Source organism: Punctularia strigosozonata (genome assembly GCF_000264995.1).
Source record: "Punctularia strigosozonata HHB-11173 SS5 unplaced genomic scaffold PUNSTscaffold_4, whole genome shotgun sequence".
Taxonomy (NCBI): domain Eukaryota; kingdom Fungi; phylum Basidiomycota; class Agaricomycetes; order Corticiales; family Punctulariaceae; genus Punctularia; species Punctularia strigosozonata.
The window spans coordinates 1,853,915-1,871,327 of record NW_006767436.1 but is presented as its reverse complement, the minus strand read 5'-3'; the positions used below and the strand labels follow the sequence as shown (position 1 = coordinate 1,871,327).

Below are 17,413 nucleotides of genomic sequence, written 5' to 3'. Positions count from 1 at the left end.
GACAACAGACGCTGCATACAACCGTGGCAGCTTCGAAGTTGTTACCGACGGCACTGCCTTTGCCAGATGCAGATCATTCATGCCGTTTGAGCTCCAGTAGACGTTCTTCATACATGGCTTAATTTCATCATAGTAGAAAAAGCTAATTATGGTACGTATGTTCGACGAGATTCACTTCCTTCACTTGTGCTCACCCAAGGATGGAGAAGCGAAAGAGGTCGCCAAATCCGATTTAATCAAATCTGCAGCGCGTTCAGCAAAGATGTAGACCGGTGCTTGAGTATGTGCGCTGGGAACCATCGCTGCCACAAACACGTCAGAAGCCTGATGTACCCACTGAATAGCTCCACGTATACGTACGAATCACGGACGCGTCTACTACACGTAAATTTCTAGTTCCTTTCACCTGCCAATAAGATGAGTATGAGGCTCCCATTACGCAGTGAAGCGCCACGGACCCTAAAATCTGGATCGACAACTCCGTAGCTGGCATTTCTCGCGGACATGCCGCACGCGCCAGTAGAATGCCATACCTATAACATCAGTGGCAAGAATTAACAGGAGATCCCCGATATTATTCAGGAAACAAATCGCTTGCCGCTGCTCCTGTGTTCCTAGCGTATCGTTCAAGATCCGCGTCGGTGTTGGCCGTCGCAAGTTCGCCGTATGCACCTGCCAGAAAACCGTCCCAGGCGCTGGCAGTGTTCGCCCTGAGAGCCGCTCTGATAGCTTGGATTGCCGTATGAACATCGAATGGGGCGCCCAAAAGGTTGGGATCCACAACTGGCAACGTCCAAGGATCTTTGGTAGTGATGGCGACAAACCCGCCTAGAAAGCCTTAGTGAAGTGCAGAAGCATCGTAGCATATGCACTGACGAGAAACAGGGGAAATGACATTCATGAAGATGGTCATGAAATTTCCTTCGGTAGGCGGGGTCATACCTGGGATGGCGAATCCAGGAGTCCAAATCAGCTCGTAGTGCGAAGAGTTGGGTCCGGCACTTGGGTCTTCCGTACTGTCGAAGATCTCGTCATCCGAAGGTAATCTGAACCACCCGATATGGTTTGTTATCGTCCACGACAGCGGGCCTTGCTTCGTCGTATTCCAGTGTTCCAATTCAGCGCTGAAGGCAGAAGGGGCTAAAACCGAGTCTATGGTGGAATTGGTGTTGACGTAGAATGCGCCTGCGATCAGGTGATGATCGGACATATTCTTGCCAACGCTAGGCAAATCAACCACAGAATCGATATCATAGGATGCCAGTTCTGTCTTGTTGCCGATCCCGGATAACATGAGGAGATGCGGTGAATTGAAGGAACCGGCAGAAACGATGATCTCGTTGTTGGCGAAGGCACGCTGCACGGGTGCTGTGGAGCGCGAAGTTAGTATGGAATGAAAAATACGGCCCGACGAACCTGTTGAGTTGGACGCGAAGTCGACAGCAGCGAACCTCGTAAGCCCCCCATCGGAGTCGTCCTCCACGAGCTTGATGGCCTGTGCATGCACGAGAACGTGCAAATTAGATCTGTTCAGATACTGTGGAGCAAGGTATGCTGTAGCTGAGCTGCTCCTCTGGCCATTTCCCACCGTTCCCTGAGTCCATCCCACGCCAATGGTGTCGCCGTCGTTCATATCCTCATTGAACGGGAAGTCATTGAGCTCGAGCGTGGTGTCGATGACGCGTTGATCGATTGGCCAACTAAATCCTGGCAACGACACATCCACCACGCCTGCAGTAGAGTGCACCGCCGCTTGGAACTGTCCGGTCGTATTGTGGTTGTCATTTGGTTGGATGAGAGCCTCGTTCTACCGTCCGACTTCACATTTCGCGCAATACGTCATGCCGCTCGCACGTACCTTGCGGATATACGGCTGAATGGCAGACCAAGACCAATCGGGATCCCCAGTCAGCTCCGCATAACGGTCCCAGTCGTCGGAGGAACCACGCGTGTAAACCATATAGTCTATATTGGCTGATGAACGGTCTGAACGCTGGATTTCCAATCATTGCCTACTGATGGAACTGCTTCCGCCTAAAAGCTTGCCTCTGGGATATTGTATGGTTCTATTGTTTAGGCCAGCTTGGGGGGTAGTCGTAAAATTCCAGTCCCACGGGGTTCCGGGTGATGCGAGGGGACACAGCAAGGGAACGATTGAGTCTGTTACTCCTTCGTTTCTAATGTGCATACTTCTTAGCATTACTATAACGAGCAGCAAACAGGTACGCACGAAACACCTGCTTCGAGGAGGAGAACTTGCAGCGAAGACATCTCTGTGAGGCGATTGGCGATCACATTTCCCGCAGTTCCGCCTAAGATGAGTCAGGGATCAAGACTAACAACACGTAGCACACCAACGAACCCCCCACGACGATGTAGTCGTACGTGTTTGTGGGCAACTCCGCAAAGTTATGGAATAGAGCAGCATCGGTGGCCTGAAAGAGGGCCAAAAGAGTGGTGAGGGTCCGTAACAGGGATTTACATGGCAAAGGCATGGCGTGTCCACTGGTCCTCGAGCGCGCGCTTGACGGGGGCGGCTTTGGGCCCACATCCCTGAGCGCTTTTGTAGTATTTCGCGCTATGACTGCGACAGGGTTGATAACGGGCGATATGTTAGGAAGAGCGCGCATCTGTACAATATCGGGCAGTATTTTCTCCAAGAACGTCGTACCACATGATCCCGCGGAGACGCGGAGAGACCGTTCAAGGCAGGCGTCCTACCATATCCTAAGGTGAACAGTGAGGGAACGATCAATGCTGGATGCAAATCGCAGGGACTCACTACTACCCACGTCCCGGCGGGGTTTTTTACCTGCCTCCGCTGGACTGGAGCGCAGTCACAATCCTACATAGAAGCTTGCCATGCTCCCAGCAGGTGTCGGGCATCCATGAGACGGATTCGGACGAACACATGCGCCCGCGATATGACCAATGTCATACTTGGATAGCTCTCGCAACCTTGACGAACCACGCGGGGATGATACTTAGGTAGGAAATTGCTAATACTCCTGTTTATAGGGCATTTGAAACTCCGACACGCCTGGCGTACGTGCAGCGCAGCAACCGGCTGTTCCGCTACCGGGACCTCGTCGGCAATCTACCGCGCAGCGGGTTAGCGCGACGACAAACCGTTGGGTGATTAGCATCAAGTCCATATGGCGTCAAGTATCGTTGGGTGATCAGCGTCATGTCGCAAGCAGCCTGCGATGCATGATAAGCACTACATTGTCTAGGAACCGCATGAGAGGTAACAGAATAGGTGCAGTCCCTGGCGCGGAGGTCGAAACGTCGAAGCTTCGGGCCTAACACCTGGACAGGAGCTTGAGGCTTTGGGGGCCCCGCCTGCGGGATGAATAACACTCTGGTATTCGCACAGAGGGTCACATATCTGGAAAGCAATTCGAAAGCAGAACTATCGCTACAAGGGCCGGGTGTATGGTACAGTATCCAAGAAAGGTGTAAGTGAAGAATATCGAACAAGGCAGCGTACATTCATTTCCTCCCGAAAAGGCGAGCAAAAAATCCTCGTTTTTTCTGTGGTTTGGGCTCTCTTCCGTCGACTATCATGGGGACCGGGCCGTGATCGACGAGCGTAACCTTCTTTTGTTCGACTACCTCACGTCGTCTCTCTTCTGCATCAGCGCGTTGCAGCTTCTTGGATGATTCCGAACGACCGAAGAAACGCCGTCTCTTAGGTTGATCAGGTAAGGGTTCAGTGGCAGTCGGCGATGCAGGCAGCCTGAAATACTCGTAAACACCACGGGTAGAACGAAGGGGACCAAAAAATACGCACTCGTCAACGTGCAAAGGCCCGTAGTCCGCTCTCAAACTTCTTGTAGCAGATTGGATCTCTTTCGAGTAACGAATACGAAGATCATCGGGAATTGCGATCTTTTTTCTCCACACGGCCATACTATTGCGGGAGGGGGACAGCAGAAAGACGAATACGACAACCTCCTCCGCAGGCTTGTAAAAGAGGACAGACTCTTGCAATGTCTTGTCTCGCGTGAATTGCAAGTAAGGGAAGGTTAACCAATCAAACGCCATGTCGTAGGAGCTCGCCGGCGTGTATTCGGCATTGCTGAATAGCGCCCCTCGCTCACGAGTGGTGAGGAACTTGTGTAGCTAATCGTCGGGTGTAGAAAATCAGTTGCAAATGCAATTTAAATGAGAATGGACACCCACTCCAAGCTCAGCTATCTTATCTTCCATGGCAATCACCCAAGCAAGTAATGATGAGACGCGTTTGTTCTGATGCGGGGATAACCCCCAATATATTCGATTTTTGGCTGCACGATCCCGTCCAAAAAGGGCTGTTTGGGCAGGACTCATGGCCGCTCCGCTCGTTTCGACGACGTGTATCGAAGAGTCCCCGTTCTCCGGAGGGGCGGCAACCCGAGCTATTCCTGGTATAGCCTCTCCTCCTGTAGCCATCGCCATCGTGCGCGAGGCGGGAGCGGATTGGGTAACAGGCGTTTTGGACGCAGCTCTCGCAGCCGCCCGCGCAGGATTGTCGTCGGCGAACCGGACCTTCCGAGAATCCTCCCATTCATCCTCTTCTTCCACCCACTCATCTTCCATGGATTCCTCCCCCTCCTCATCTATGTCGCCCCAGCTAGCCGCAGTGTTGTGCCCCAATCCTGAGTCCCCTTCTGCACCCCCCCATCCTGTGTCGGCAGTCTGGCCCCAGGATCCCCCACCACCCCCACCCCCGGCGGCCCACCCATCGTCCTGTCCCGAACTCCAACCAGCCCCTCCTGCATCCTGTCCTGGAATGCCCCAGTCCCCTCCACCGGCAGTGCCCCATCCCCCGTTGTCCGCATGACCCCAAGCAGCGGCTTGATCTTGCTTGGACATCTTCCCATTCCTCTCCCGAGTATGGTGATGCGCCGCCTGCGCCTGCACCTGACGATACGGTTGCTGCTGCGGCTGAACAGCGGCCATCCTGGCTTGGTAGGGATCGCTGAGCAACGCCCGTAAATCTTGCGATTGCTGAGCTGCATACGGGTGGTGCCCAGGAGCGGGGACCGGCGCGTGGGAATATGCCTTGGGCGGCGCCATGTTCACCTCCTTGGCCCACGTCGTCCAGCTTGCTTGCGCCTGTATAGGAGCTGTATTCTGCTGGGCTGAAGCGCTCTGACCCCGCCAAGTGGCCTGCGGAGGAGCTTTCCCCTCGTTTCCCCAGTTCGTCCAACCTCGTTGAGCCTGGGCAACCGGAGGATGCTGTGCAACGGAGTGCGTCGGCACTTGCTTGGGCTGGGGCCATGCCTCCACAGCGGCTGCGGCCTGATTCCAACCGGCGCCTCCGCCAGCAGACGTCAAGACCTTGGGGATGGTTTCACGTTCGGCTGCCCAGCCAATTCGTGCGCTTTGAGGCATAGTCGTCGCAGGAGAGTGATCTTGAAGTTGAACAGCGCCCCAGGATACCGCAGCCGGCGCTTGACTCTGATGCGCCTCGTCCCACCCCGCCGTTGCTCCGGCGCTATCGGAAGCACCAACGGTCCCCTCCAAACCTTGCCTCCATCCCGTGTGCTCATCGGGCTCGTCGTATTCCTCCTCCGCCCATTCTTCTTCGTCCTCGTCCTCGTGAACTTCATTCATGGGTATCAATTGGGTTCGAGGAGAGGATATCAGCCATGTCAGCATATGTAGTTGATAGGCAAGGAGTGCATGCACCGTCGCCTTCTTCCTGGATATGAACACGCCTGTGCTGCGTGGTAACTGCGGCTGTAGGCGCCGAAGGGTTTGTAGGGGCTGCTACGTTTCCAATAGACTCCGCCGTTTCACTAACTTCGTTAATAGTCGTAATGGTATTGAAGGCATTGCTCTGTATGGGAGCTGGGGCAGACGTAGGCGACGGTGCTTTCTGTTTTCCCTTTTGCTTTTTGGCCATGACAGGGACTTTGCGTATCGGTGACGTGGTTACGGTACTCCGTACGTAACGTCAGTTCATGAAATAGATCAAGATGATAGCCTAAGTGATTGTTTACGTCGAACCGGTATATAGTCGTCAGTCAGTATGAGCGAAGGATAAGAACGTCTGAATTCGCAGCCTCGTGCATGGTTCAACACGTCGCAGCTCAGACTTAACCCCGCACGCATTCCGTTTTGGGAAATCATGAGAATGTGTGAGGGTTAAACGTTGTGAATGAGAGCCACTCCTGCTCTTGCGGAAAGTTGCTGCCAAATCCAATACAGATCGTTCACATAGGGGTATCAACTAGTTCTACAAGGTAGACGATTAGGTATGACAAAACAGTGGTGCACAAAGCGGAGCATCACGAGGTGCCCTATTCCAATTCATCCCGATGAGGATTGCAGATCCGGTCTAACAGAACCCTGCCCAGAAAATCGCCTACTGGCCAACAATCATTATTCGTCGCTCTATGGACGAAGGGCATGACTTACATTCTCCGAGAAATGACGACCAAACTTCATCGCCAAGTCGGTTTAGGCCCGAGGCTGAGGTTGGGATCCGCCATGGGCGAGTTGCCAACAGTTCTCGGTTTCAACGCCTTGGAGGCCGCACCGAGCACACTCATCCTCTTCGCCCTCTTCGGCGGACTCCGCATGCCATCGATTATGACCCTCTTCGCGGCACCGCTGGTGGAAACGGAACCAAGGTCGACGCTCAGGCTGGTATTCCCTTCAAGGCTAGCCCTCGGAGAAAGCTGGGGAATCTGGCTTGAACGTCTCCTCTGCTTCTCGTGACGGAGGGGACCGATGTTTGAGCGTCGTCGGCCAGACTTGGCAGCAGATCCGACCACCCTTGGCATCGCGGGAGCGCGTTTGGCAGGCGTGATTGCGTGCCTCTCCCGACCTTTGGGGACATGTAGTGTGCTAGGACCTTCGGAGCTGCTAGAACTATTGCTGCTCTCTGCTGACCCGCGCATCCGGTTCAGGCTGAGGTCTGATAATGGCGATGGGCGCATGGGCGTGCCATTTTCTCCCTCGACTTCGGCTAGACTGCTTAACGTCGATCCCCGTGATTTAAGGTACGCGGAGCCAAGGCGACTTGTCCTCTGGTGACTCGCACTGGGGAGTGGTAATGTTGACCCAGAGAGCGAATCCTGACGGCTACTAAAGCCACTGAAGCTCGCATGAACACTGTCATCGGTCCTCTCGTCCTCCCATTCACTTTCAGAACCAGCGACTGATGCAGGCCGACGTAAACCAGTTCCAGAGTCGTCAGGAAGTGGACTGGAGGCGATCACAGAAACGTCCGGAATGGTGCTGATCTGAAAGGGATTACCACCTCCATCGTCCAAACTACCCTGACCAGCTTCGTCCTTCCACTGGACACTCTTCTTCTTCACCTCGGAGGACGACACCCGCCGCGAGTGAGGTGCATGAGCGCCGGTCAAACTTGCCCGGCCCTTCCGTGGCGAGCTTCTGTGCAACTTCCGCGCGGGAGAGCCGACTGCTAAACCCTGGGACGAACGCCTTGTGCCTTTGGGCTTCAGCGAGGAAGGGGCAGAGATACCCGGCGTCGGTCGAGAGAGCGTGGTTGCATGACCATGGAAGCTATCGATGCTACCAGCCGCGTTAGCAGCGTATGCCGCGGAAGACACCCCAACCAGGTGCTTGAACGCCTCGTCGTTACTCTCCGCTACAACGCCAAGCTTCGCTCCAAGGGACTTCAGGGTAGCACCCAGATCGTCCACGTTGTTTGCGGCAGCCAACCCTAATGCGCGACTTGCCTCTCCCAACATGACCGTACACCTTCCCATCATCCCGACAAGATTGACCACCATTTGCGCCTGACCGATAAGCGCGTCTCGAAGCGCGTCGCGTTCCGCGTCCGCCTTGATCCGCTCCAGCTCGGATTTGCGCCACCGGGCGTCTAACTTCACATTCTCCACGCTCGCTTCGTCAAGCTTATCTGACTTGCGCTCCGTGACGGCCTTAAGCATAGCATCGAATAGATTTCCGGAGTTCGTCGATCGCTGCAATCGTACGTTCAGCGCTGAACCAGGCTTGAGCATCTCCTCCTCCGGACCGGCGAGTCCGCGCAGCAGTTCTCGCTCAAGCTCCAGATCCGCCGCAAGGGGCCCGGGGCCCATGGCATCAAGCTGAGCCAGCCTCGAACGAGTGACTTCCAACCGGATAGACGCCGCTGCGAGCCGTCCAGAACAACCAGCCCCGTCAACGATTGAGGTCCGTGTTTGATTCGCTTTGTTCATTATGTCGGCCTTTGCGCGCTCGACTTCTGCCTTCGCCTCCACGGACCTCCTCCTCGCAACTTCTGCCTCCGCATCGCGTTTTCCAGCAAGCCTCGCCTTAAGTTCAGCCACTTCTATGTTCAGCCTATTGATCGCCTCCACGTATTGACCAACGTGTCGGTCGACGTTAACGACATTACGTGTGACGACCTTGGTCTTGATCTTCGTTGCGCGGTCGGCGTAGAGCAGCGTGTTATGTGTGTCGTCGAAATGGTTGGATGTTGGAGCGACGCATACTATCATCACGGTTTTGCAATTTCCCCCCAAGGAGAATTTGAGCAGTCGCGTAAGCTTGGAGTTGCGGTACGGTACGTGACGGGTGGCACCTCCGCTTTCACATAACGCGTTGATGCAGTTGCCCAACGCCAGTAAGGACTTGTTGATGTTAGCACCCTCTACCATGCGCTGACCCATGTTGGTTGTTGCTGCAGCGCGTTCACTTCCTGCAAGATCAATAATTGACAAGGTACCCATTGTACGTTCCTCTGTCAAGGCTGCTGTCCTGGGCCATTGTGTGACGTGAATCTGAAGCACGGCATGGGATCGTGAAGATGTTTCGTTGGCATGAGTGGGACTCTGGGTTCTGCGGAGATTCCCTTGCAGAACTATCTCCTTGACTTCTTCGGCTGTCCTGGGTTTGAGCTCGACTAAACCCGCTACTTTGACAGTCTTATCCTCGCGGATTTGAAGGCCGCCTCGAGGAGCAGGTCGATCGGAGTTGTCGGCAAGGAGATCCCGGATCTCTTCGTTGTAAATCTCGAGAAAGGTAACGATGACCTCCACATTGTAGTCGTCCCTACGGTCTTCGATGCGTTGGAACAGGTCGGCCATTGTCAAATATATGATCCCCGGGTCTGCTTCGGTTCCACTAATAGTGTGCGTTTTCCCGCAGCCGGTCGCCTATATGGTTGAATCAGTACAGCCGTCGTGCGAGTCAAGTGAGCACGTACTCCGTAAGCGAAGATGGTGGCGTTGAAGCCGTTCAGTAAGGGAGTTAGGAGAGGTTTAGCTGTTGCTTCGTAAACGTCCGTCTGTGAGGCTTCGTTGTTGAAGACTTTGTCGAACATGAAACGTTTATCTTTGTATCGCTTCGTTCCGGGAGGCAGGAAGCCACGTTCGCAGAATGACCTGGAAGCATCAGGGTCGCGGGGATCGAAGCAAAGGATCCGATCATCGACAATTTGAACAATATCTCTGAGAGCGGAAGAGTGCTTGGACGGGCCAGGGGCAGAAAGAGTTCCATCTCCTCGAATGGACTGGTCGTAGACTGGCTCTGGTAGACGGGCTGCCTCCCAGGCGTTGGGCGGGCGGACTCGAACTGGAAAGGGGCATGAAACCTTGCAGTACCGGATGATACGGAATGCGTACCCGCAACGGTGATAGATCCGGCGGCAACCATGCTAGAGGGGTCCGACCAACGTCAGTGACAAGTTATGAATGTGAAGCTGCAAAACCCGAAGTCAACCTTGGCCGTGTCTAATCAGGTGATCGCGTTGCCCTAACCCCATGTCGTGGTTCACTGGTGGCTATGCAGCGGTCGATAAAAAGTTCGCAGCTTTGGTCAAAGCCTTCATACAATTACACCCACTCATTTACACCATCAGTCGATGGAAATATCAGTTCATGCCCCCGCTGACTTTCACGTCCATCTACGACAAGGGCAGATGTCTAGACTCGTCACCCCTCACGTACGAAAAGGGGGCTTCAATCTCGCCTACGTTATGGTGCAGCCCTTCGCAAGACATGGCCAGCCTCCTGATCCCTGATTATACCCGTAGCCCAACTTGAAACCGCCTATTACCACCACCTACCAGGCTTTGGCTTACAGGGCAGAGCTTGAGAAGATCGAACCAAATGTGGAATTTCTGATGACACTTTATCTGTCGCCGGATTTGACTCCAGAAGAAGTCCGCAAGGCTGCTGCTGCGGGAATCGTAGGCAAATACCGCTGCCGGTTCGGTGAGTGTACCACTGACCAGAGGCTTATCAGGAGTCAAATCGTATCCGCGCGGTGTAACAACCAATTCGGACGGCGGTATCGAGTCATACGAGACTTACTACCCGGTATTTGCTGCCATGCAAGACGTGGACATGGTTCTTAATTTGCACGGAGAAATACCCTCGAATGTCTCCACTAATATCTGCGTTATCAACGCGGAGCCGGCCTTTCTCCCGCATCTCCGCAAGCTGCATGCGACGTTCCCGAAGTTACGCATTGTGCTTGAGCATGCGACCACTCGCGCGAGTGTGGAGTGTGTCAAGAGCTTGGGAGATACTGTTGCATGCACGATCACGGCGCACCATCTTGCGCTGACGGTGGACGATTGGGCAGGACAGGGCTGGAACTACTGTAAACCTGTCGCGAAGTTTCCTGATGACCGACAGGCTCTTCGCGACGTTATTAAAGAAGGTAGGGCTGCCCCTGATCCAATTCGCCATACCATGGGCAACCAGTCATACTTGTTGTCGTTGTGAACCCGACGAAAACATGCTACGACGATAGCTCATTGATCACAACATCTTGCAGGTCATCCACGATTTTTCTTGGGCTCGGATTCTGCCCCTCATCCTCCCCATACCAAGTCTACATCAACATCATCCCAAGGCGTAAGGTCCCGCATCAGTGATTGTTGTACACGGCTTATGGAGCCCACGTAGTGCGCAGCAGGCGTGTATACATCGCCTATCTTGCTTCCCCTTACTGCCCACCTTCTCGAGTCCTTTGGAGCATTAGACAAACTGGAAGGCTTCGTCAGCACGTTTGGTCGACAATTTTACGAGCGTAGACCAGGTACAGCCGGCTTCTCTGATTCACGCGTTAGTTAACGACGTTCCTGGTGTCTAGATGTTGGCGACGCGCGGAATGTAGTCGTCCTGCGTAAAACAACTGGCCAACTTATCGACGAAAGATGGTCGCTGGGCGAGGAGAGTGTCACCCCTTTCTGGGCGGGGAAAAGTATAAGCTGGGCCCTAGCAGATGTGTAGAGTGTCTTATAACAAGCCGTAGCAAGTGCGTAGATGATATGACAGCCTAACTAATTGACAGAGTTACAGACGTGAACATCGCGGCTTCAGGCTATTCGTTATCCTTTATCCACCTGTTCCTCGTCGAGACGGTGCCCTGCCTTTCGCGGGGCCTTTGGCTTTCTGCGCTTCTCCAATGAGTTCGCCAATGAGTTTGTTATAGGTCTCCGAATCCTGTTGTAGCGCATCGCGTGTCTGCAACAGCCAAGTCAGAACAGCTGAAGCACTCGCAGTTTGCTTGCGCAATTCAGCAAGCTGAGCCTCCAGTTTCGGGAGCGGAACGAGTGTTAATGATTCTGACCGGAATGCGATAAGTTGTCACAATCTCCAATGACACCAACGAGGTCGTACCTGGGTTCGTCTCCAGCAACTCTGTCACCTTCACCTCATCAAGCTCTGGCTTCGGCCCTAAGCCGAGTCTAGTGGCAGTATCTCCCCGACCTGGTTGAGGGGTGCCGGAACGTGGCGTCCCAGTTCTAGAGTTGCTTGCTGAGGCTGCGTGCCCGTTACTCTGAGAGACACCATTTCTCGCTGTCGGTGGGGCTGACATCGGTCGTGTACTTATTTGCAGTGCAGGCAGCGGCTTGCTGTTCGCCCGTGGGAGTACCTCGTCGAGATTGACGGGAATCCCCAAAGAAATCAAGTATTGCCTTCGTATGCGGGATCGGGTCCAATTCACCGGTTGGGTGGCTGGAGGTTGAGAGAATAGTATTTCGTATAGAGTTCGGCTAGACAGGTCTGATGCTCGGTATGAAAACCCTGACGGGAAGAATGGAAGAAAAAGTACCTCTCGGGTGTTACGAGTATTTGCTTCAGACCTTCGACTTGGCGGATGTCGTCGTCGGTCATAGCTCCAGCGATGTCTTCATCCGCCCACAAAAGCGACACAAGCCCTTCAACCTGTTCTTGGAGGTGATCTCGAGACGGTCGAGGATACAACCGTAACGGTTCCCATGTCTGTGTGGAGATGAATGGATTTGCTAACGATACGTCTTCCTCGAAGTCTTGCCCTACACCGAAGTCGGACGATGGCCCTATGTTCTCCGCTTCACCGAAGTCGCCGAAGTCTGCGAATTCATCTTCGAGAGCATCGTTCGACGCATCGGTCGGCGCAGAGCCACCGAAGTCATTGAAGCCCTGAAAGCCGTCATCAGGATCACCCGGGCCCGCCGTCGAAGATTCGGCGATGGACGAAGGCGGAGGCAGCGTTGTGGCTTCCGCGGGCGTCCCCCAAACGTCCGGGCCAAGACCGAGGCCATCGTCCATGATTCGAGTTGTAGGTGATAGATGGGAGATAGGAGACGTAACGAGGGCTAGCGAAATTTGACGGTCGTGGTTCTGAGCGATAAATGTTTGCACTCGACCACGACTTCCTCTTTGCGTCATTCGGGGATAAACAGCCTTCCACTACTCGCCGAACTCATATAAGACGCTTATATGATATTCTGCAATTGTCTATCCAGCGCAACCACTTGGATCGCGCCCGAAGGGCATGGGCGATACTCATCCGATGCAAGGAATTTGATTGGAAAACGATGTGGATGATAGCACTACATATATGCGACCACCAAGAAGACATGATCAACGATCAGTGTGCAAACGCGATAGCTCTTCTGAAATCCATGATGCGACAAAATCCGAACATTGTGCGGTCCATTCTTTCGTTGCATGCGACCATATTCTGATTGTCTCGAAGCGTGAAACTATTCTGCGCGAGATTATTGTACGACAGATACGCAGTGGGCAACATCGCACGGCTCTCAATGACTTGGAATTGTGAGAGTCCTTGCCTGTCCTTCAAGTAACAAGCTAAAGCAGAGGACAGTTATCTACCGTCATTCCCGTTTCATGACAATGCCGTACTGCATCTCTACGCAGGCATGCTGGCTCTGTACCTAGCACAAATCAACTTCCCAGGAGATATCAGTACGTTGATCTCTACTGTCGTAGATCGTTCGACTCGCTCTTGATTATCGGCACTATAGATCGAAAGGAGTCTCTCCTCAGAGACGCTCAAGGCTACTTGGAACGTTCGAATATCCTCGACACCGGAAATATCGTTGCAAGAGTTTTTCTCGAGCAGGTGAACCTGGCCATCCCGGGAACCACTGTCCGTCCACTCATACACCTGCAGTTGCCGGAAATAACTCGACAACCTAAATTATACACGGACGGTACGGTCGCGAGGCCGTTATCGGATGAGGAAGATTGGAGCAACGTCGAGACCCAGATGAACTCACGTCAGAAAAGAATACGAGGAGAATGAATTCGCGTCGTCAGGTCAAACGCCCGCCGAAGCCGCACATACCCATATAATTGTGATTTCGCTGGTATCGGTGAGGTGCACCTACATTGAAGCCGGGCTGTTATCGTCATCGACGCCACCACGTCCGGGCAAGCGAAACTCGATCATGTAGAACGCCGACATCGCCATTGGTCGTCAAAGTATCGAAATGCCTAAAGTCACTGAACAGAGTTGAGATTTGTATTGTTGAACTACGGTGACTATTGATCCTTGTGTTGACGGCTGCTGACATAATACGTCAGACCATGATCACTGGGAGGCCGGAACGAACCCGGTAAGCAGCGGCAGCGGATATACCGTAGACTGAGTACTTCATTCCGCCTCAGGCGGAATGAAGTACTCAGTCTACGGTATATCCGCTGCCGCCATGCCCGAGCCAGCTCGGACGCCTGTCCTCGGAATTGGCGCATCGATCGCGTCGGGATCACTGCTACCTTACATCCTCACTAGCGGATGTGATCAACGGTGCGACGGTGACAGTATAAATATGTGGGTTTCCTTTCCCTGAGGAAATCAACATCATCTACAATCCACAACCCGAACACCACTCACTACCCAAGCCATATTTCGTCGTCGCCTACTCTTCGCCATGCCCCGCGCACACGAGTTCATCCCCGACCTCTCTCTCCGCGTCCTCGACAACCGGATCCAGCTTCTGGAAAAGCTTGGCTCGGGTTCGTACGGCGTCGTCTACCGCGCCCTCGAGCTGGACTCGGCCGATGCGTTTGCGACTCGAAGAACATTCGCCGTCAAATGCATGCTCCGCAACGAAGCTCACGACTGCAAAAAGACCTTCAATATCCGCGAGATCGACGTGCAACGCCGAGTCCACTCGCATCCTAATATCCTAACGATCCACGAGGTGCTCGAGGATGAAGATTTGGTCTACATCGTATGCGATTTCTGGGAAGGAGGAGACCTATATAACCACATCTTCATGGGATCCGAAAGCGTCTTCTTCGGGAACGATGCTCTCTTAAAATCGGCCTTCCTCCAGATCTTGGAAGCGGTCGAGTTTTGCCACAACAACTCCGTATTCCATCGAGACATAAAAGCGGATAATATCCTATGCTCCTCCGACTTGAGCCACATCGTCGTCGCCGACTTCGGGTTGGCGACGCGGCGTCCTATATCACGCCAATTCGGGTGCGGAACATCCTATTATCAGAGTCCAGGTAACGTTCGACATATTGTACCAAACTTGTCGAAGTCTAATCGCCTCACCATAGAATGTCTACATCATGATGTCGTCGACATCCGAGCGTATTCCACCAAACACAGTGATATCTGGTCCCTTGGGATCGTCCTCATCAACATCATATCCGGACGCGCACCCTGGGCGCGAGCTTCCATGTCGGACGGTTGTTTTGAGGCCTTCGTCCAGAACCCGAAGTGGCTCCGTATGCACTTGCCCATCTCCGAGGAGGCCGAGAAAATCATCTGTCGCATGCTTGACCCAACTCCGCATCGACGCATCACGCTTGAAGAGCTCAAGGAAGAAATCAAGCGCGTTCATACCTTCTTCGACACAGATGCTCCGGTAGCTACCAATTCTGAACAAGAGCATCAGGAGGCCAAGCTCTCGTCGTCGCCCATTGTGGACGGTTTCCGCAATTCAGTAGTGAGGAGGGTGCTGGCTACTCGCAGTAACCCACCGTGCGACAGCGACAGTTCAAACTTCGCGCCACCATGCTCGGCCGAAGCCCGTCTATGGAAGATCATCGACGAACGTCTTCACGCGGCTTGCTGGCAATCGTCGAGTTCCTCAGATGAATGCGCTGGGCAACCCGACGCTGTCAAGCAGGTGATGCGAAGGAAGACACCATCGACCAACGTACTCTGTTCAAGCACCGACTGTTCCGTAGCAGCCTGCCGCCAGGCTGCCAGGCGGCGCAAGCTTTCTTATTCGTCCGGTGCATCGAGCTCTTGGGTTGTCGCAGGCGGCAGCTCGGATCGTGGATATCACGAAGGGTTCTTGCGCGCAGGGGAAGACCATTCGCATGATTTACAAGCGCGGTCTGTGGACATCCATGGAGATGTCGCTGATTCATCCGTCACAACCGACGAGAGCGAAGTGCTCGCCACGCCGGAGACTCTTCCCATCAAACCCATCGTAGAGGTACCTGTCTTTGTGATCGGTGATGCGGCAGATGAGGAGGACTTGAAGGTGCGGGGGCAGTTTCAGTCCATTCCGGCTGGTCCTGGAACCGCAAACGACGGACTTTATCTTGCTTCGTGATGTTATCTACTTGCTTTCGTTGCACGCAGCTTAATGTAGCATATACGGACTTTGCGTCCATAGCGGAAATGATATTGCTTTCCAGATCTACACGCCTCACCGCTTGCTATATTTTAACATCATGACGTCGTCTGAAGTGTTTGCATAGATTCCTGATATTGTTGCAGTCGTAACCTATGCGCAGTTAGCTATGGAGGTAAAGGGTCGGTTAGTCGCGTACAAGTTTCGCAAAAGCATCATGATCGTCACTTTGCCGATCGTTGGCAGGTATATGGAAGCCTTGCTTGAGTCAGTTACATCTACAGTCGCATTCCCGCGATCAGCCGTACCTTGTCTCGGACATCTTTTTCAAAATTCTTGTCTGCTGCTACGTTAACGCAGATGCAGCCATCCTTGAGCCATTCTGTCTGTACTTTGTAATCAGGGTTAGGTACTGCGGAAACCACGACGTCCGATAGCGCTAGACATTGTTCGAGTTTCATTGGACAGGGGTGCACGACGTGCCGCGGATGATACCGGCTCGGTTCAGGACCGCTTGACTTCGGTCGCTTGGTGTACTCCTGCACGAAGATTACACGATGACTGTTCCGAGGACGACAGATGTACCGACCTGTATAGAATCTATATCGACAGAGAATACACGAGCGCCATCGTTTGCTAGTAAAGCCGCAAGGGGACGACCGACCACTTCAGATCTATGTTACTCATATTATGTTTATGTAGGTGAATGTGAACTCCGACACATACCGGTTGATAACAGTCACAGTCTTGCCATACGCCCTGTCACCGTAAGGCAGTATTTTGTTATATACCCCCGTGCTTTCAAGACATTTCACAACGGCCAGTGGCGTGCAAGGGAGAATGGATTTGACCGTCCCAGGGGGTGGATTGTCATCCTTTGCATTATGAGGAGCATCCGCGGGAGGAAGAGCCGAAGTTAGGGAGCTCGGTCGTATGAAGCGGATGCTAGTGCACGGTCAGTAATCAACCATGGGCTTCACAACAACGAGGGATTACTTGTGATAAAGGTTGTAATGGAACTTGAAATTCAAACCCTCTACGTCTTTCAGAGGCGATACAATCTACCGAGTCTCTCATGTAAGCCCGAGAGCATGAGAGGCAAGCTGGGGTTGCGCTCAACTTGCTGAAGGTAGTGGTCCTATACAGAGGTGTCGGTCCACGATATATGGGATTAAGGTAGGAAGACGGACCTGCTGAACGCCGAATACAGGATAATATACCTTCGTCGAGCGATAAGTGATTCGTACATCACGGTAAGAGATGCCTACCATGATACCATCGACGGTGGGATCATCGTTCGCTTCGATGATCGCTTCCTCGACGCCATCTCCCTCTCCAGCACCTTCTTCGAGACCCAGCGCTGCTCCCGTTTTCCGTAACTCAAAGATGATTCCAAGCGCATTGCATTGCTTCTGGGTGAACTCGGCGTAGAATCGGCTGGGTGCTGCAGACGTCGAAAGAATCCCGACAAGCTTCGGCGAACTGGAGCGTGTTTTGAGGATAGTCTGAATCTCGTCGCGGTGAACGTTGGCGATCTGGTCGCTTTTCAGCAGAATACCCTTGCCCGAGCTATCCGCCATTATTCGGGTCGATGCTCGCAGT

At 53.5% G+C, this 17,413-nt stretch overlaps 7 protein-coding genes across 7 annotated transcripts; 3 read left to right on the top strand and 4 right to left on the bottom strand.

The window, feature by feature from the left end:
- Positions 1 to 180: 180 nt before the first annotated feature.
- PUNSTDRAFT_64843 (aryl-alcohol oxidase-like protein) lies at positions 181 to 2,495 on the bottom strand (the record flags this gene model as incomplete). Its single annotated transcript, XM_007382303.1, has 10 exons — positions 181 to 302; positions 361 to 406; positions 459 to 495; positions 588 to 828; positions 877 to 1,368; positions 1,417 to 1,807; positions 1,859 to 1,965; positions 2,017 to 2,177; positions 2,231 to 2,312; positions 2,363 to 2,495. 10 exons carry the CDS (start codon positions 2,493 to 2,495, stop codon positions 181 to 183), a joined length of 1,812 nt encoding a protein of 603 aa, XP_007382365.1.
- Positions 2,496 to 3,544: 1,049 nt separating this feature from the next.
- On the bottom strand, positions 3,545 to 5,061 carry PUNSTDRAFT_119717 (uncharacterized protein; the record flags this gene model as incomplete). The annotated part of the gene is made up of 4 exons (XM_007382302.1): positions 4,724 to 5,061; positions 4,186 to 4,680; positions 3,794 to 4,125; positions 3,545 to 3,739 (listed from the first exon to the last, which is right to left on the bottom strand). Coding segments are annotated over exons 1-4 (1,104 nt in total), but the record flags the coding sequence as incomplete, so codon positions are not given.
- A 1,139-nt stretch (positions 5,062 to 6,200) lies between these two features.
- Positions 6,201 to 9,621, bottom strand: PUNSTDRAFT_142764 (kinesin-domain-containing protein; the record flags this gene model as incomplete). The annotated part of the gene is made up of 4 exons (XM_007382301.1): positions 6,201 to 6,358; positions 6,409 to 9,122; positions 9,173 to 9,540; positions 9,591 to 9,621. 3 exons carry the CDS (start codon positions 9,619 to 9,621, stop codon positions 6,435 to 6,437), a joined length of 3,087 nt encoding a protein of 1,028 aa, XP_007382363.1. The 3' UTR covers positions 6,201 to 6,358; positions 6,409 to 6,434.
- Positions 9,622 to 9,829: 208 nt separating this feature from the next.
- On the top strand, positions 9,830 to 12,572 carry PUNSTDRAFT_119715 (Dihydroorotase; the record flags this gene model as incomplete). Its single annotated transcript, XM_007382300.1, has 8 exons — positions 9,830 to 9,946; positions 10,001 to 10,160; positions 10,213 to 10,632; positions 10,750 to 10,829; positions 10,881 to 11,013; positions 11,068 to 11,542; positions 11,598 to 11,974; positions 12,034 to 12,572. The coding sequence occupies 6 exons, from the start codon at positions 9,830 to 9,832 to the stop codon at positions 11,205 to 11,207; spliced, it is 1,050 nt and encodes a 349-aa protein (XP_007382362.1). The 3' UTR covers positions 11,208 to 11,542; positions 11,598 to 11,974; positions 12,034 to 12,572.
- A 23-nt stretch (positions 12,573 to 12,595) lies between these two features.
- On the top strand, positions 12,596 to 13,702 carry PUNSTDRAFT_100676 (uncharacterized protein; the record flags this gene model as incomplete). Its single annotated transcript, XM_007382299.1, has 5 exons — positions 12,596 to 12,892; positions 12,943 to 13,022; positions 13,072 to 13,172; positions 13,232 to 13,329; positions 13,381 to 13,702. The coding sequence occupies 5 exons, from the start codon at positions 12,596 to 12,598 to the stop codon at positions 13,510 to 13,512; spliced, it is 708 nt and encodes a 235-aa protein (XP_007382361.1). The 3' UTR covers positions 13,513 to 13,702.
- Positions 13,703 to 14,140: 438 nt separating this feature from the next.
- PUNSTDRAFT_65137 (kinase-like protein) lies at positions 14,141 to 15,073 on the top strand (the record flags this gene model as incomplete). Its single annotated transcript, XM_007382298.1, has 2 exons — positions 14,141 to 14,726; positions 14,781 to 15,073. Coding segments are annotated over 2 exons (879 nt in total), but the record flags the coding sequence as incomplete, so codon positions are not given.
- An 836-nt stretch (positions 15,074 to 15,909) lies between these two features.
- Positions 15,910 to 17,391, bottom strand: PUNSTDRAFT_112648 (NAD(P)-binding protein; the record flags this gene model as incomplete). Its single annotated transcript, XM_007382297.1, has 9 exons — positions 15,910 to 15,964; positions 16,011 to 16,069; positions 16,120 to 16,350; positions 16,401 to 16,485; positions 16,538 to 16,756; positions 16,808 to 16,872; positions 16,932 to 16,949; positions 17,002 to 17,031; positions 17,080 to 17,391. The coding sequence occupies 9 exons, from the start codon at positions 17,389 to 17,391 to the stop codon at positions 15,910 to 15,912; spliced, it is 1,074 nt and encodes a 357-aa protein (XP_007382359.1).
- Positions 17,392 to 17,413: the final 22 nt, after the last annotated feature.